General features: G+C 37.8%; 1 protein-coding gene across 1 annotated transcript in view; it reads right to left on the bottom strand.

Annotated features, from left to right (window-relative positions):
* The window catches only part of PSEN1 (presenilin 1), a 72,232-nt gene extending 56,969 nt beyond the window's left edge, over positions 1-15,263 (bottom strand). The window contains exons 1-2 of the mRNA XM_044664930.1: positions 15,180-15,263; positions 5,587-5,732 (exon numbers count right to left, since the gene is read on the bottom strand). Coding sequence (XP_044520865.1) covers positions 5,587-5,673 — 87 coding nt within the window. The 5' untranslated portion in view covers positions 5,674-5,732; positions 15,180-15,263. The remainder of the gene's footprint in view (positions 1-5,586; positions 5,733-15,179) is intronic.
* Positions 15,264-18,007: the final 2,744 nt, after the last annotated feature.

The raw sequence follows: 18,007 nt of genomic DNA, 5'->3' as shown, positions 1-18,007 counted from the left end.
TTCCTTCCTTCCTTCCTTCCTTCCTTCCTTCCTTCCTTCCTTCCTTCCTTCCTCTCTCTCTCTCTTTCTCTCTCCTTCCTTCCTTCCTTCCTTCCTCCCTCTCTCTCTTTCTATCATGCAAAACACACTTTCGTATTGGTCATTGTTATAAGAGCACACTCATACAAAACCCAAACTCCCAAATAAAACCATGAATACACTGATGTGAAAGATCCACATATCCTTCTGACTCTAACAATTCTCTCTTGGGAGGTAGATAGCATTCCCCATCATAAGTACTTCAGAACTGTCTCAGATCATTACATTGCGCTCGCGCTCTCTCTCTCTCTCTCTCTCTCTCTCTCTCTCTCTCTCTCTCTCTCTCACAGTTGAACATCATACAATATTGTTGTTACTGTACAATGTTCTCCTAGTTCTGCTTATTTTGCTCTAAATCAGTTAATGTAGATCTTTCCAGCTTTTTCTGAAATCATCTTAATATTTCTTAGAGAACATAGTATTCCGCCACCAATATATACCACAGTTTGTTCAGCCATTCCCCAAATGATGGATGTCCTCTCAGTTTCGAATTCTTTGTCACCACAAAAAGAGCTGCTATATTTTTGCACAACTGGCTCTTTCCCTTTTCTATGATCTCTTTGGGATACAGACCCAGTAATGGTATTAAAGATCAAAAGGTAAGTCCAGTTTTATAGCCCTTTAGGCATAGTTTCCAGTTGCCCTGCAGAATGATTGGATCAGTGGGTTAATGATTTCAACTGTAGAATTTAATATGACAACAACCACACTCCATCCATTACCTAATGTTACATCATAGTTAATACTCCCCTACTGAGAGAAATAAGGCTTGAAGATAGCTGATACAATCCACTCAAGCTTTTTATTTTACAACAATTTTTTAAAAAGTCCCTTTTCAACAGTTAAGACAGGAAAAACTTCTTTGGTTCTCCACATGTTGGTCACTTTGGCTTACATTATCTCTGCAACATCAGAGTCTGTAGTGGGCTATTTAAGGACACAGGGCAACCAGTAAATTCTAAAGTTGGAAGTGGAACATTCAACATCACCAAGGATCACGTGTATGTTCTTCAATTTCAAGTATCAGTGTGGATATTTCTCCTCCTAATATGGAGAGTCACCTGGTGGCCAACCCTCTTAAGGATAAGCTTCCCCAAAACTTGTCCTTTGCTGAAAGACATTATTGAGCTTGTATTTAAACTATTTCCAACACTTTAAAAGCATGTACTCCCCTGGTAAAACCTCTGAGAATTCAGGGTTACTTTCATATAACAGAGCTTCAGAGCAAGACTTTAGTGATATATTTTGTACATAGTATGATCTGTATGGGGTTTTGAGTATGTTGTTGGCTAGTACAGCCATGTGATTGCATCAAGGTAAGAAACCTCCCAAATGTGGAGAGAGACTCTATAACAGTGCAGATCAGCAACATATCTTAAATGATCACCTTAGAGAGCTGCCAGGGATGCTGGAAGGTTAAACTGCCCATGAGCAAACAATTAATATGTATGAGAGGCAGTACTTAAACCCAAGTCTTTTTGATTTCAAGATTAGATTTCTATTCACTATACCATGTCACTTTTGATATTTTTACTCTTATACAAAGTCTTATCATCTTCCAATGGATACTAGAGTTATGATATAAGAGACTAAGTTGTTTTTAACTTCAATGACAATATCATGTCCCTTGTTAATTTTACTTCCTTTCCAAGCAGTTAGGAAATGAGCTGGTACTAAAATTCAGAATCAACTATCAGCAAAAGCTTTTAACACCAAAATATTTATATACCTGTAAGCATAGGATCCACTAGATGGTTTGCTCTTCCCTAAACTGAGCATCCTAGCTCTGAAACGTAGGTGCTCCTAACTTTCCATACACAAAATCTTCATTCAAGGTACAGCTCAAGTACCAATTCCTGCATTAAGGCAATTACTCCAGCTGCTAGTTCTCTCGCCTCAATTTACCTTGTGTTCATGTTGTATTTATCACCACAGAATAACCTGCTACCAATTTCATCTTTGCATACTCAGAACCTAGCATGGTTCCTTGAACATAAAGAGTATTTAAATTTTTTTTGCTAAATTGAGAGGAAATAAGTGGCAGATAGAGAGGGAAGTTAGGCTAGTGCTTTAAGAGATGATGCCTTAAAATTGGGATACTAATGCATTGTTGGTGGAGTTGTGAACTGATCCAATCATTCTGGAGGGCAATTTGGAACTATACCCAAAGGGCTACAAAAACTGAGCATACCCTTTGATTCTCTTAATACCACTAGTGGGTCTGTATACCAAATATAAAAAAAAAAGCAGGGGGAAAGGACCTACTTGTACAAATATTTATAGCAGCTCTTTTTGTGGTGGCAAAGAATTGGAAATTGAGAGAATGTTCATCAATTGGGGAATGGCTAAACAAACTGTGGTATATGATAGTGATGGTATACTACTGAGCTATAAGAAATGATAAATAAGATGATTTCAGAAAAAGCTGGAAAATTCTACATGAACTGATGAAGAGTGAAATATGCAGAACCGGGAGAAGGTTGTACACAGTAAAAGCAATATCGTAGGATGAGTTACTATCAGCAAAACAATGATCCAGGATAATTCTAAAGGACTTGTGATAAAATAAGATATCCAGAAAAAGAACTGTGGGAATTGGACATAGATCAAAGTATACTATATTTCACATTAGTTTATTTACAGTTTTATTTTGGAGTTTTGGTTTTATATGAGTATTCTCTTACAACAATGACCAATGTGGAAGTATGTTTTGTATGATAATACATGTATAACCCAGATCATATTGCTTATCATCTCTGGGAAGGGAGAGGCTAAGGGAGGGAAGGAGACAATTTGGATCTTATAATTTCAAAAAATGTATATTGAAAATTATTATTACACATAATTGAGAAAAACAAAATATCTTTGATTAAAAAAAAAAAGATGATGACTTCCATTTCCAGCAAGGCATGAGAATTAGATGGAATGAAGAAGTTAGATGGCTTTCCAGTTTATCCTGGATCTGGTGTTCACAAGAAATCTGTTATTTTATTGGAAGTTTTAATTCCTACAGTATCAATTAGTCAAGAAATATTTGATAAAGCACTGGGCTAGATGCTGTGGGATATACAAAGAAACATAAAATGTAGTACCTGTCCTTAAGAAATTTATAAGCTTAGTTGGAGAACAAGACATAATAAGTATAACTACTTCCCAGGATTAATTGTGAGGACTGAAAGGAGATAACATTTGTAAAAACTTGTAGACATTTAAATGCTAATTCTCTCCCTTTCTCTGTAAGGTAAGATAAGGACATATAATAAATCACTCTATGGGCAGTTATGTAGCATAGTGATAGAAAGCCAGGCCTAGATTTGGAGGACCTGGGTTCAAATCTGATCTCAGATACTTCCTAGCTCTATAACCTGGGCAAGCCATTTAAACACCAATTTGTCTAGACTTTACTCCTTTTCTGCCTTAGAACAGATCCAAAGACAGCAGATAAGGGTTATGAAAAAAAAATACATCAGTCTCCATCTTCTGAGTTAATGGAACTCCCATCTTTGATGACAGCCATTTTGATTAGTATCTGAATAAATGTAAATTTATCTAGCCCATTATATTGAGCTAGTCATGTTTTACCCTTCTATCTCATCTAGCTGCCCATCCGGGTCACCTTGCCATCTGTTCTGTTTTCTCCCATTTCCTACTCTCTGCCCACCTATTGTTCAGGGCAAAGTAATTAAATCAATATCAATCAATTAATCAAAAATATTTATTAAATGCCTACTGTGTGCCAAGCACTGAGTATACAAGGGCAAAGAATACAACATTCTCTAATTGCAAGGAACTTCCATTCTAATGGATGATAAAAATACATAACTATAAAGTGAATAAATAATAAATATATACAAAGTAGTTGGGAGAGAGGGCCATAACAGATTGGGCAGCAAAGGCTTCATGTAGAAGAAGGTGTTGACCTCTATTTTAAAAGAAAAGAAGGACTCTCAGAGACAGAGAGGTGTATGCCAGACATGGGAGACAGCCAGGACAAAGGTAGAGAGAAGGAAAATGTAATGCCATATTTGAGAAATGAAGAGAAGGTAAATTTGGCTAGATCACAGAGTATGGAAAAGGAAGCAGGATCAAATGAAGCTGGAAAGATAGTATCAGGTTATAAAGGGCTTTAAAGGTTAAACAGAGGAGTTTATATTTTATCCTAGAGGCAATAAGGAGTCACTAGAGTTTACTGAGTAGAAGTCATGGTCAGATCTGTACTCAAGGAAAATTACTTTGCAACAGCATTATTGTTTTTTCTAAAGGCCCCATGGATCAACTCATTACTTCTACTATTCTCCAAATCAAACTCCCTATCTAGCCAATTCTCCTAAATTCTCCAATTAAAATGCAAGCTTAAAAGTATAGACTGTAATTTCTTAAATGGCTACTTTGAGCACCTAGTGCAGTGATTCCCAAAGTGGGCGCCACCACCCCCTGGTGGGTGCTGCAGCAATCCAGGGTTGATGGTGATGGCCACAGGTGCATTTGGGGGCAGTGAATAACTGTAAGGGGGTGGTGAAAGTGTGTGACAGGGGGCACTAAGTAATATTTTTTCTGGAAAGGGGGCGGTAGGCCAAAAAAGTTTGGGAACCACTAACCTATTGTAATTGGGCTTTGGGGGATAAGCAAATTAAATAAGGCACTGATGGTGCCTGAATTATTTATTTAGAGCATATATAAAATTATTTCCACAATACTCTAACACTTTACAGTCTACAAAGCATATTCCTCAAAATACCAGTTTAAGCTTTGTAGTGTAATCATTCATATCATTTTACAAAATAAAAATAAATTAAGACTGATTCAAGTTAAAAAAAAAGAGTACAGATTGTCTCATTTTTCAATTTTTGTATCCCCAGTGCTTAGCACAGTATATGGCACATGGGTGCTAAAGTAAATCTTTTTTTTCATTCATTTATTCATCTTTCAGCTCTAACCAGGGACTAAAGCCACCTTAGCTACACCCTGGATCCTAAAAGCGACTTGCTAAAGCAAGCAGCAGTGGAAGGTATCCTGTGGAAAGGTGAAATGTTTTCTCAAAGCTATGGAAACACCTCTCTCATCATAGAGACTGTTCTAGGGTGTCATTTAAATAAAGGGAGACTTTCACAAGTGAGAAAAACTTAAAACTGAAGTTCACAGCATAGGGAGAACAGAGTATAGAGCAGAAGTGACACAATCCATGTATTCCTTCTTCCCTTATTACTAGAGTCTCAATTCTGAAATTTCTTGGTTAGATAATATATAGCCAAAAGCAAGGAGTCACAAAAATAGGTCCCAGTGATCATAACAGCAGATCTATAGAAGTAACCCTGGTCACTGAAGGATGGCTATGATTTTGTGCTGTTCGAGTACTGTAAGCCATAAGAAAGGGCAATAATAAGCAGCTGGCTTCCTCCACCCTCTGCTCCTCTTAGCTCTCCCAGGCCATGTGAAAACCTACATGATTGACGACCAAAATCTAATGGAAAACAGCTGAAAAAATTAAAGGAAAAATTTTCACTATACCTGGTTACGTACTGTATTGCTCATATGGCTGTCTTCTGTCATCTGGGCATTCTGGAAGTAGGGTAAGGGTGCAGACAGCTCAGTCATTGGAGCAGCCTTACAGAAACACTTCTCTTTTTCACAAAAACACAAAACCTCTTGCAATGCTGAAAAATGGAAAAAAGAGAATATACTTACACATCAAGGTTCCATTTGTCTTTTAACACCACACCTAGTGTATATACAGGTTACAAAAGCAACTCTTTAAAAAAAATATACTCTTCAATATAGCCAAACTATTTAGGGGGAAAAAAATTTTTCCTTAAACAAATAAATAAATAAATAAATAAAATAACTATTTAGGGGGCCCTAAGGGTTATTACTATTACTTTTTTTTAAACCCTTACCTTCCATCTTAGAATCAATACTGTGTATTGGTTCCAAGACAGAAGAGTGGTAAGGGCTAGGCAATGGGAGTTAAGAGACTTGCCCAGGGTCATACAGCTAGGAAGTGTCTGAGGCCAAATTTGAACTTAGGACCTCCTGTCTGGGCCTGGTTCTCCATTCATTGAGCCACCCAGCTGCCCCCGCGATTACTTTTGAATTACACTAAGAGCTGTAGTTCTCAGGCTAGATTCCATCAGTTCACTTAGGGTTGAATTAATTCATGCTAATCAAATACTCATAAGATCAAGCAATAAGCCAGAAAGCAATTCTATTAATATAAATGAAAAATATAGTTTGAGTTGCCTGAGAATTATTATTAGTGTAAGAAGAAAGCATTCTCTTCCTTATGAGTGAGTTTATTCAGGAAACAACTTATAAGATTAAAAGGCTAATGAATATGGAATTAAAGGAAGTTGAATAATATTTAGAGAAATGTTCTTTAAGCTATAGTAGACTAATGAATGGCCAATCTCCATTATCTAGTTAAAGAACAAGAAACAGTAATGTAGAATCAAAATATCTTCTCTCCTCGAGTCAATACTATAAATTCTTAATCATGAACTACTCTTTTGTTTGAGTTCCGTGCTAGAGCTTCCTTTTAAAAATAATATTTATGATAATAAGGAAAAATACTTGTACAAAAATATTCATAGCTGCACTCTTTGTGGTGGGTGGCAAAAAATTGGAAAATGAGGGGATGTCCATCAACTGGGGAATGGCTGAACAAATTGTGGTATATGATGGTGATGGAATACTATTGTCCTCTAAGGACTGATGATCTGGAGGCTTTCCATATGAACTGGGAGAACTTCAATGAACTGATGCAAAATGAAATGAGCAGAACCAGAAGAACATTGTACACAGAAAGTAAAACATTGTGGAAAAATCCAATGTAATAGATCTTGCTACTAGTAGCAATGCAACAAGCCAGGATACTCCTGAAGGACCTATGTAAAAGAATGCTATCCACATTGAGAGAACTATGGAAGTAGAAATGCAAAAGCAAAACATATGACACCACTTATCACATGTATATATGGGTATGTGATTTGGGGACTAGGTTTTTAAAAAATCACTCTACAGCAAAAATGAATTTTATGGAAATAGGTATCAAGTGACAACGTTTGTACAACCTAGTGGAATTGCTTGTCAGAGTGGGAAGGGAAGAGAGGGAAAGAAAATGAATCATGGAAACATGGAAAAATATTCTAAAAAAAATAAATTAAAAAATAATAATAATCTTTAAATTCTTCAAGGTTCATTTACATTTATTATCTCCTCTGCTATCACAATAACGAGCTAAGGCAGATACTATTATTGTCATGTGATAGGTAAGGAAAAAGAAATGCAGAAGTTTGCATTACTTCATATCATTAGTGAGGAAAGAGTCAAGTAATTCTTCTCATGTTATCCCGGGCTCTTTACTCTAAGCATGCTATCTTATTTAATAGAATACTTCCACTATAATATGGAATGATTATTGTACTCATTTGTAACATCTTTCAAATTTCCCTCTAGTTTCCAATCGGAAAGTTTTGCCTAATTCCCCTTTAAGGCCTCCAAATCCCTTTGTGATCTTCAGATGACTATAAGTCACCCAGACATTCAATATTATAAAATTCTACTTGCACAGGACTTACCCTTCTTAAGATTTTAATCCACCACTAAAGTCCTACTTTAATACTTCACTGAAGTATGAAGAGGAACCCAAATTCTCAAAGGCCAGTCCAGCAGAACACAGGTTCAAACAGGTATGATCATGCTGCAAAATCCATGAACAATGGACCTGGTAACAGGCTATATGGCTGCTAGACAAAGACTATGCTAAATTCAGAGGGGCTAATTACCAGGATGGTTACAGGATGATCAACAAATCTTAATAACCTTCTACCGAGTAGTAGAGGCCTTGTGAGCTGCATCAGAGGAGGGAGCACTCAACAATGAAATCATCTGTCATGCAAAGTTTATGGAAATCAAGCAAAGTCTAGCTGTTGCAGACTCAAGGAGTAACTCTAACCTCATGTGCAATTCTACTGCACATGAGAAATCACATACAACTATTTCGTCCAACAATGACCTGTTGAATTTCCTCTCATTTCAGGATTCTCTTGCCATAAGGAATCACTACAACTTTCTCTTCTGTTATCTTTCACCCAAACCACATAAAAGCAGCTATTCTTTTCCATTTGGTAAAGACACAAAATTACAGTTAATTCTTGATTATTAGTATACAGATTATTCATGACAAACTTTTTGTCCCAGGCTAGCTCCCCCCCCACCTAACAATATACTTTTTTTTTTTTAATATATTTTTAAACCCTTAACTTCTGTGTATTAGTTCCTTGGTGGAAGAGTGGTAAGGGTAGGCAATGGGGGTCAAGTGACTTGCCCAGGGTCACACAGCTGGGAAGTGTCTGAGGTCAGATTTGAACCTAGGACCTCCGGTGTCTAGGCCTGACTCTCAATCCACTGAGCTACCCAGCTGCCCCCTAACAATATACTTTTGCACCACCTGCCCCAACAATCGCCTGGAACTGCTTTAGTGAAATGTGAACCAGTTTTAATATGATCTGTGCTTTTAAACTAAGCATAATTGCAATGAAAGAAAAAGCAGTGCTGATGGAAAAATGGGGACGCTAATACTATGTCAGTGGATTTGTGAACTGATCCAATCATTTTGAAGAACAATTTAGAATTACACCCAGAGAGTTATAAAATGTGTATACTTTTAGACCCAGCAATATTGCTATAGGGTCTATTTCCCAAAGAGATCAGGGAAAGCAGAAAATAATCCTTATGTTCTTAAATATTTATAGTAGCTCTCTTTGTGGTAGTAAAGAATTGGAAATTAAGGGGATGCCCATCAACTGGGGAATGGCTGAAAAAATTGTGGTACATGATTGTGGTACATGATACTACTATGCCAAAAAAATGAAACAATGAGCAAACTGATTATTTAAAAATGTGAAAAGAACTAAATGAGAGAATGTAGAGTGAAATGAGTAGATCCAAGAGAACATTATACACAACCACAAAATTAAAGTTGGAAGAGCAAACTGGGAATGTACCTCTAAAAAGTAAATAAAAAGGTAAAACATGAAAGACTTAATTTATATGTACATGTTGGCCTCCCTGACAATATCCTCTGAAACAGGGAGGAGATGAGACACTTGTGGATGAGATTTATTATATAGATGTGAAGTTAAACATATAGGAGATTTGTGATTTTATTTGTGTACAATCTATTATTTCTTTGTATATGGAAAAGCTTGTTTTGTAAAATTTGGAATTAAAAAAACAAAAAAAAGAAAAGCAGTGCTGTATAGTAATTAGAGAGCTTGCACTGATATTAGGCAACTTAGTGAAAGCCTGGCCCCATATACATCCTGACTGAGAGACGCTGAACAAGTCACTGAACCTCTCTCAAGGCCACCTTCCAAGACTACAGGAGTGACTATCGGTCTCCAGTAGGACTCCTCATCAGGAGTACACCATTGCAATATCTGGTCCAAGAGTAATAGGAATAATTTTAATACCAACAAATCTTAACATTAAACTAAACCTGAATACTACAAAAGTATGCCTTAAGATGCTAAACAAGTCAGAAGAAGATCTCAAGTGTGTTGGGTAGATTTATAGAAATACGCGAACAAGAATCACACCAGATAAAAAGGCTGCATTCTGAATCCAGGAAGACAGTATGTATCTATACTGATCAGATCACAGGTTTATCTAAGTATTAACTATCAGAACATAACTAAGTACAGACTATATAAAACAAGTCATTATTATTATTATTAAAATAATACAAGGTAGGCAACATGGGGTAGTGGAGAGAAAGCTGACCTCAGAATCAGGAAGACCTGGGTTCAATCTTGCTTCTGATTCATAATGACTGTGTGACCCTGGGGAAGTCACTTAATCCCTCAGTCCTCCAGGCAACTCTCTAAGATTGTAATTTGCTGAGGTGACAATCTGCATTGGTAGTGAGAGTTTTCTCATGAAATCACAGGTACTATCTTCTAAAGTAATACAATGATCTGTAAATAAAAAATAAATTATTTGAGGACTAGCTACTACTTTGGATTACCTATTATGCTCTTTTAATACAGTGATCTCTAACTTTCTGTTGGTTCATTCCATCAGTAAAATTTTTGACCACATGCTTCCACTACATGTATAATTATTTGTAATTCAGGTGTATAATACTGTACTAATATGTGATTAAAAATATACATAAAAAGTTTTAATAAGGTAAAAATGTAACTTTATTAGTGGTACAAAAATATTTTCTGCTCTTGTTAAAATATTAATAATAATATTTTTGGCGAGAGCATTATGATCAAATATATTATTTTCAACAAAAATTCCTGTGCATGTACTGAGGAATAAGGTGAATTAATGAAATATGGAAGAAAGGAAAGAGGAAAAGACATTTTTTAAGGCATTTACTATGTGCCAAGTATTAAATACTGGGTATATAAATACAAAAGTAACAGTCCCTGCTCTCAAGAAACACATATTCTAATAGGAAAAGATTACACAATTGGGGCAATGGTGGCCAGGGAAAGGGATTGGGGTCTGGAAAGTCACAAAAATGGTAAATGGAACAATAGGGCAGTGAAGAATGAAACAAAAGGACAGTAAACTGACCTATCTTTTCCAGAGACAACAGTAGAATTTATTTGATCACATAGTTCTCAGAGTAAGAGGTAGGGAAGATGAGCAGAATCCAGTTTTCATTATCCTTTTCCACCAGCTCTACATTCCTTGCTTGTCCCTGCATCTTAATCTTTCTGATCCCAATGAATGAATGAATGAATGAATGTTTGGCAGAATGCTTTATAGGATAAGGGAGCTTTAAAGAATGTTGCAAAGATTTTTTTTTCAACATGGTCCTAGGGTAACTCCAAGTGTTTTCTATTCCTCCACAAACTCACACTCAGCAGTAGGAATTTCATTTTCTAGTTTGTACCTAGGAGACAGTGGTGTGTCATGGAAAAGTCATGAGTCAGTCTTAGAGATGGAGGACCTGCCTTTGAATGCTGGCTAAGACATTTACTCCCTTTATGACCATAAGCAAGTCATTCTGGGCACCAGTTTCCTCAACTGTAAAATGTAGTGGGAGGAGGGAGGGTTCACTAGATATTTCTAGTCACATTCTACTCTAATGCTATAATCCACAAAGTCATGTCTCTCTCTCTCTCTTGGTCTCAGTCTTTTCATCTGTAATCAAATAAGAAGCATCTAGCAGGTGTTTGCTTGAGAAAGGTTTAAGAATACAGTATGGTTATATAAAGAAAAAGGAAAAAGAAAAGAATCCCTGCCCTCAAGGAGCTTACATATTCTTGGAGGAGGCAACATGTACATGAGAAGGATTAAATACAATTGCCTCTAAGGTCTCTTTTGGTTCTAAATATATTATACACAGTCACTTTTCCCTCCAAGCTTTAATTTTCCACCTGTAAAAAGAAAGAAACTAATTGGTCCCTAAGGTTCATTTTGGCCTTAAATCTATAATCCATAAAGCTATTTCTCCTGTTTGGGCTTCATCTTCCTCATCTAAAAATTAAGGAGTCTAGAAGCCAAAATGCATGGTCCTGGGGAGTGCAAAGTAGAATGATTTAGTTCCTCCTAGACTTGGTCTCTGATAGTCCAGTTTGGAGGATAAAGCATCAGATGCAGCAGCAAAGGCAGGAAAGAAAACAAGTAGTTTTTAGGGAAAAGATAATCTGTGCTATAGATATCAACCTATCCACACAGGCTCAGCTAGTATAATCCATAATTCCACTTAAAATGAAAAGTGGGGCTTTTAAGGAAAGGTCACTGTTCTAGAATACACAGCTCACCTTTTCCACCTTAGCAGGCACCATAAAGAGAATCTTCCCTGGGCAACTAACTGCTACTGTAAGGTATTTGGGTCAGCTCAAGATGTCCAACAGACAATAGGAGATACTAATTAGAAGTCAGTAGAAGTTAGGATTGGATAAGCAGATCTGAGAATCATTAGCATAGAAATGATGACCGAATCCAAGGGAAAAGAGATTATCAAACAAAATAATACGATGTGAATTGGCTTTGTTCAATGTTCCCAAAAAATAACATGCTATCTCTTGCTTTCATGTCTTTGTCTGGGGAGTCCCTCATGCCTAAAATGATTTCCTTCACCTCCAGTCCTTGGAAGCTCTTGGTCCTTTCAAGGCTTGGCTTAAGTGCCACTTTCTTCAAGAGACTTTTCTTGATTCTTCAGGTTATCAGTGACCCCATCAAAATCACTATTTTGTGTGTATATTGTATTGAGATACTTGTGTATTACAGCCCCTTAATAAAATTACCTTTATCAATGTTTGTTCAGTCTATGTAATTTTTATTATAAGTATAAACCTTCCACAGGGTATTTAATGTACTAGGGGCTCCACTTAAGTTATTTTTCCATTTCTTGAATACCAATGGAGACTGCTATGTGGCTAGCCCTTCTTTTCTAGTCATCTATTTCTCTAATGGTATCCTATACACATTTTCCTCTGTAAATTCCTCATTTTAAGTGTACTTAAAAACGTGTTATTTATGCTACTCTTCATTGTCTGGGGTTATTCTCAACGTTCAATCTTCAAATAATACTCCATGGCTTGTATCTATACAACATCACTAGAAGAAAACTGGTGTTAAAAAATGGCAGGGGAAGAGGAGGGATGTTCTTTTTCTAGGAGAAGTTTGGAGTCATTTAAAGATCTGTACAATCTCACAAAGGAAATCCAACCCATTTCTCCTGTTTTGGACCTATGTTTCTATTAATGTGGCCTCTGATAACAATAGCTTTCTCTTGGTCACCATGTCCTACTGTTGAGAGATATCATGAAATACACTTAGGCCACCATCTTTTTCATATGAATTCTTGTCTAACATTGCCTCCCTCATCTAATATTTGTGAAGTTGGGTTTTATTTTTTAAAAACAATATATACTGGAACACTCAGATTTTCCTGATGTCAAAGCCAGCCCTCTATGCTTCTCTTTATTCAGGATTTATAGCAAATTATATAACTGACTTGGGTAATATACAATGATGACTGCCTTTTTAACAGATATGTCTTATAAAACATTTTCTTTCCAAGTTAAAAAATAAACAAACCTTAAAAAACCAAAAGATTTAATAAAACCTAATCAATTATTTGTCTGGAATAAAGCTCAGGGAATGAAAATTTAGAGATAACATAATCTGATACAGAAAGGCAATTTGGATTCTAATATCACTTCTGATTTTCTTTGGCATTAAGTAAGCCTAATTTGTTTCCTCTTTTGAGAAAATGGGGAAAGATTTGCTAACTGCTGAGTCAACAAAAGCTAGTTTTGAAGTCATTACGGTTCCTTTAAAAAAAAAAAACCTACCCTATTTTTTGGGTCTTATTTTAGTCTAAATTCCCTTTAGGAAACTGCTACTTGCCAAAAATCAAATAAGAAAGAATTTTACTTGTCTTTGTTCATTGCACATTTCCTAAATTACTTTTAAAAAGTCTCATTCCATTTTTCTAAATAATTAAATATATCTTTAATATAGGTAAGTGGTGGTAAAGTGCATAGAATGCCAGGCCTGACATCTGGAAGACTCCTTTTCCTGAGGTCAAACATGACCTCAAACAATAATCAGCTTCATGACCCTTGGCAAGTCACATTACCCCAATTACCTCAGTCTTCTCATCTGTAAAATGAGCTGGAGAAGAAAAGGGGAAACCACTCTAGTATCTCTTGCCTCAAAAACCCGGAATGGAGCAAAATAAAATGGGTCTCAACTAAAAAACTTAAAACTACTGAAAAAGGAGGGCTGCCATAAAAAAAGGAACTAAGATAACAAATATGCTGCCTACAAAAACTTTTTTTTTCCTTTCTAGTTTTCTTTTCCTTGGCTAAGGTCCAATTTGTTAAACATCTACTTAACAACCTATGAGTTGTAAGAGATACAACTGATGTGTAAAAAATAATTCCCAATACTGAAGTTACAATCCAGGGATAATCAGGAGGCAATTAGAGGGTGCAGTGGATTAAATGTCTGGATCTGGAATTAGGAAGACATGAACTCAGTCATTTGCTAACTGTGACTCTGGGTAATTCACTTATCTTCCTCAGTTTCACTTGTCTCCTAGGAATGTTGTGAGCTTAAGATGAGATAATATTTGCAAAATAACCTTTGCAAACCTTGAAGAGCTATGTAAATGTTAACTATTATTATTAACCACCAATAATTTCTTGACGTGAAAAACAAAAACAAGTTTTGTTTATGCTTTTTAGGTTCATATGAAACAAATGCATAGCACCCCAAAATACCTTTATACTTTTGAACACATCCATTAAAATCACACCACAAATCATGTAACCATGGAAAAATATTCCAAATTAAATAATTTTTTTTTAAATCACACCACAAATGCACTATACAGAGAAGCATTCTCTTTGTTGCCAGCGATGCTTTTAATTTCACAAAAACTTTAAATACGGACGGGTGGAGTGCACCACTAGTAAAATTTAAACTGCCCACACGTTCTCGGTGACTCATTTAAACCACTAGCTAATAAACCTGAATTTCCCGGTTGGGTGGCAGTACGACCCAAGTCAAGTCAAAGCGGGAAGTGAGGGGCGACCAAGGACACACGAGAGGATCTAGAAGAGCCAGCTTTGCACCAGCTTCTGAATTTTAACTAGAGAACCCATAAAGTTTTAGCTTCCTCACAGACGTCGCCCCCTCTCCAGAGGGACGGGCCAAATTCATTTCGACTCATTCCTGACTGGTCGGCGGCTTTCGACCCTAAGTTGAAATACTCCTGGAATTAGTTAATTTTCCACAAACTGCCTGCTGCTCCCTCGCACCCGCGGGGTGTCCTTTGGGGCCCCCGAAATACCAGCACAGCTGTGGCCCATTGCGAGTGCCCCTAAAACCTGCTCCCAGCCCAGCCCAAACTAGCCCAGCCCAGAAATCGGACTCTGACCTCCCCACCCCACCAATCCCCGAGACCCGGTACCCCGCTTCCCAAGGCGGTGGCGAAGAGTGGCGAGGGCCACGAATGTCTTCCCGGGTCCGCGCCGCAACCACGCGGGCTGGCGTCTGCCCGAAAAGGACCTCCTCACGCCCTGGATTCCCCTTGGAGTCCTGATCCCACTCCATCATCCTCCTACCTACTCTTCCTCCCACGGAGCGCCCGGCTTAAATCAGTTCCCAAGTCTCGCCCCACTGGAGTCGCTTGTTTTGTTTCCGAAGCGATCTCTCGGCCACCGTAGCTTCCGACTCTCGGGTGCCGCCCGGTGGCTTTATCTGTCGTCACTTCCTGCTCGGGGCGAAATCCCTGAAGGAACTGGGTTGGTGGCTTTTTTTTTAAGTTATTACCTGGATTCCATTCTTCGCCCCACGTTCTCGTGTATCCCGCCCCGCCTCGCCCCACTATCCCCATCCTCCCTGGGAGCCCGATGCATGCCAGGAATCATCTAAACCGTTTTTGGTCGTCTTCCTTCAAGAGGAACACCTGAACTGGGTCAAAGAGGAGGGCCCTGCAATTTTTTTTTTTCCTGTGGGCCGCCCCACTTGTAAGGGCCAGAGTCCTCGGGATTTGGTGGAGGAAACCCTGCCCTTTGTTCTTTGCTCACCCGTGTAAAAGGTTAAGGTGGATAGCCTCATAAGATCCTTTCTGGGCCCTAGGATTCGGTGAATCAATATATAGGTGTAGGTAATTTAACCACTGGAAGGAGCCTTGGGGATCCATTAACCCAACCTTTTCATTTCTACACATTAGCTTTGCACGTGCAATGGTGAAGTTAACAGGTGGTTGGTTCAGGGGCAGAATTCTTGCCTGGAACACGGGAGTTCTATTCCCGGCCCATGCACGTTGTCCAGCTAAGAGGCAGCATAGTCAATGGACCTGGGTTCTCAACCTAGTTTTCACATTTCCAGTGTCATTTTGACACATTTGGGTGTCATTTTCCTATAAAATAAGAGGATCATACTAGATAACCGCTAAAATGGCTTATAATTTGTTTCTTAGTTCTTACAGGCATTTATAAATAGAAGTTAAGGCTGGGGTGAGGCAAACTTCATTTCCTTTGCATAGCCAGTGCTAAGCAGTGTCTTCCTCATGATACATGCTTAATAATTCGTTCGATTGAATACAAACTCTTTTAAGGAGAGGGCAGCACCTTCTTATACATTCCTCTCATGTCACCCCAGGCACTAACAATAATCAGTTCGATATAATGCATTTTTCACCAGCCCAAGTTTCTCCAAAGCAAAGAACCAGCAAAACAGCTTGTTAAAAGTGGTCTTACATTAACCAACAGAGAATAAGAAAATATTCCTGAACCCCAAGAATGGTATTTTAATTTGATAAACACTAACTTGTGTATTAGGTGATTGGGGCAGAAAATTAAAAGTGTTAACAGTCCAGAAACTATAGTGCCTTGCAAGTAGCAGAACCTTAATGCTTTGTAAAACCCAGTGGAATTGCCCTTTGGCTATGGGAGCGGGGTGGGAGGAGGGGAGGGAAAGAACAAGAATCAGGTAACCATGGAAATTTTTTCTTAATCAATCAACAACAACAAAATAATAATAAAGAACCTTAATGCTTGTTGAGTTAAAATGATATCTTTCCCCCAATTACATAGAGGCTGAATTTTTCTGTTTTGCTAGTGTCACTATGAAGTGGGCCAACCATTTTGGAACACAATTTGTAACTATATTCAAAATTACTAAATTGTGCATATATACTCTTTCACCCAGTGATACCTGTTTTATGTTTCTGAGAGATCAATGAGGAAAAGTATCCATATATTTTACTATCAGGGAAGGGTTAAAGAAATTGTGACAATATAATAGAATGTTGTTAGAATCACAAATTTGTGAGCTTTGGGAAACTTAATTCCTACCTATCTGATCATTCCTGGACTACCTTCTAGGTCATGCCCTCTGACTCCCACAGGCCTGTCCTGGTCCCTATTCTCTTCTCTGATATACTATTTCATTTTGTGATCTAATCAGCACTAAAAGATTCAGTTTTCATCTCTGCTGGTGATACTAAAATCTTATCCAGACCTAACCTCTGCTAACCTCCAAACTCTCATCTCCAACGGCCTCTTAGATACCTCAAATCATATACCCCATGTACATCTAACTGAATTATGCCCAAAATGGAATTATCTTTTGTCCAAAATCCTTCCTTCCAAATTTCTCTATTACTGTCAAATACCATCCTTCCAGACACCCAGGCTCCCATTTCTCATAAAATCATTGATGATTTTATCTTTGTAATAACCCAAATATTCTTATACCAACACCTTACTGTAGGCACTCATCACCTTACACTTAGACAATTGAAAGTTTGTTGGTTGGTATGTCTGCCAGTCTCCCTGCTCTAGTCCACCCACCCACCTGTCAAGTGATTTTCCTAAGGCACTGGTATGGCCATGTTATTCCCTTAACTCAGTAAACTCCAATGACTCAGTAGCAGCTAGGGGCCTCAGTGGATTGAGAGCCAGGTTTAGAGACAGAAGATCCTGGGTTCAAATCTATCCTCAAAAACCATTTCCTGGGGGCAGCTGGGTAGCTCAGTGGATTGAGAGCCAGGCCTAGAAACAGGAGGTCCTAGGTTCAAATTTGACCTCAAGACACTTCCTAGCTGTGTGACCCTGGGCAAGTCACTTAACCCCCATTGCCTATACCTTGCCACTCTTCTGCCTTGGAGCCAATATGCAATATTGACTCCAAGATGGAAGGTAAGGGTTTAAAAAAATTTTTTTTCCCCTAGTTGTGTGACCCTGGGCAAGTCACTTAACCTCCACTGTGTGTTATTGGAAATTTGGAGTTCATTGAGCCTTAATATTCAGGTCCATAATATAAAATTCCTGTGGATGTTTAGAGGACTTGATAACTACATTTCCCATGATTCCTCTTTTGTAGGAAGTGTCATTATGTAGACAGAGTTATATAAGACCCTTGATGTGATTGGGAGACACACTCT

The sequence above is a fragment of the Gracilinanus agilis genome, chromosome 2 (assembly GCF_016433145.1).
Source record: "Gracilinanus agilis isolate LMUSP501 chromosome 2, AgileGrace, whole genome shotgun sequence".
Lineage (NCBI taxonomy): Eukaryota > Metazoa > Chordata > Mammalia > Didelphimorphia > Didelphidae > Gracilinanus > Gracilinanus agilis.
This window is presented reverse-complemented; position numbering and strand designations above follow the sequence as displayed.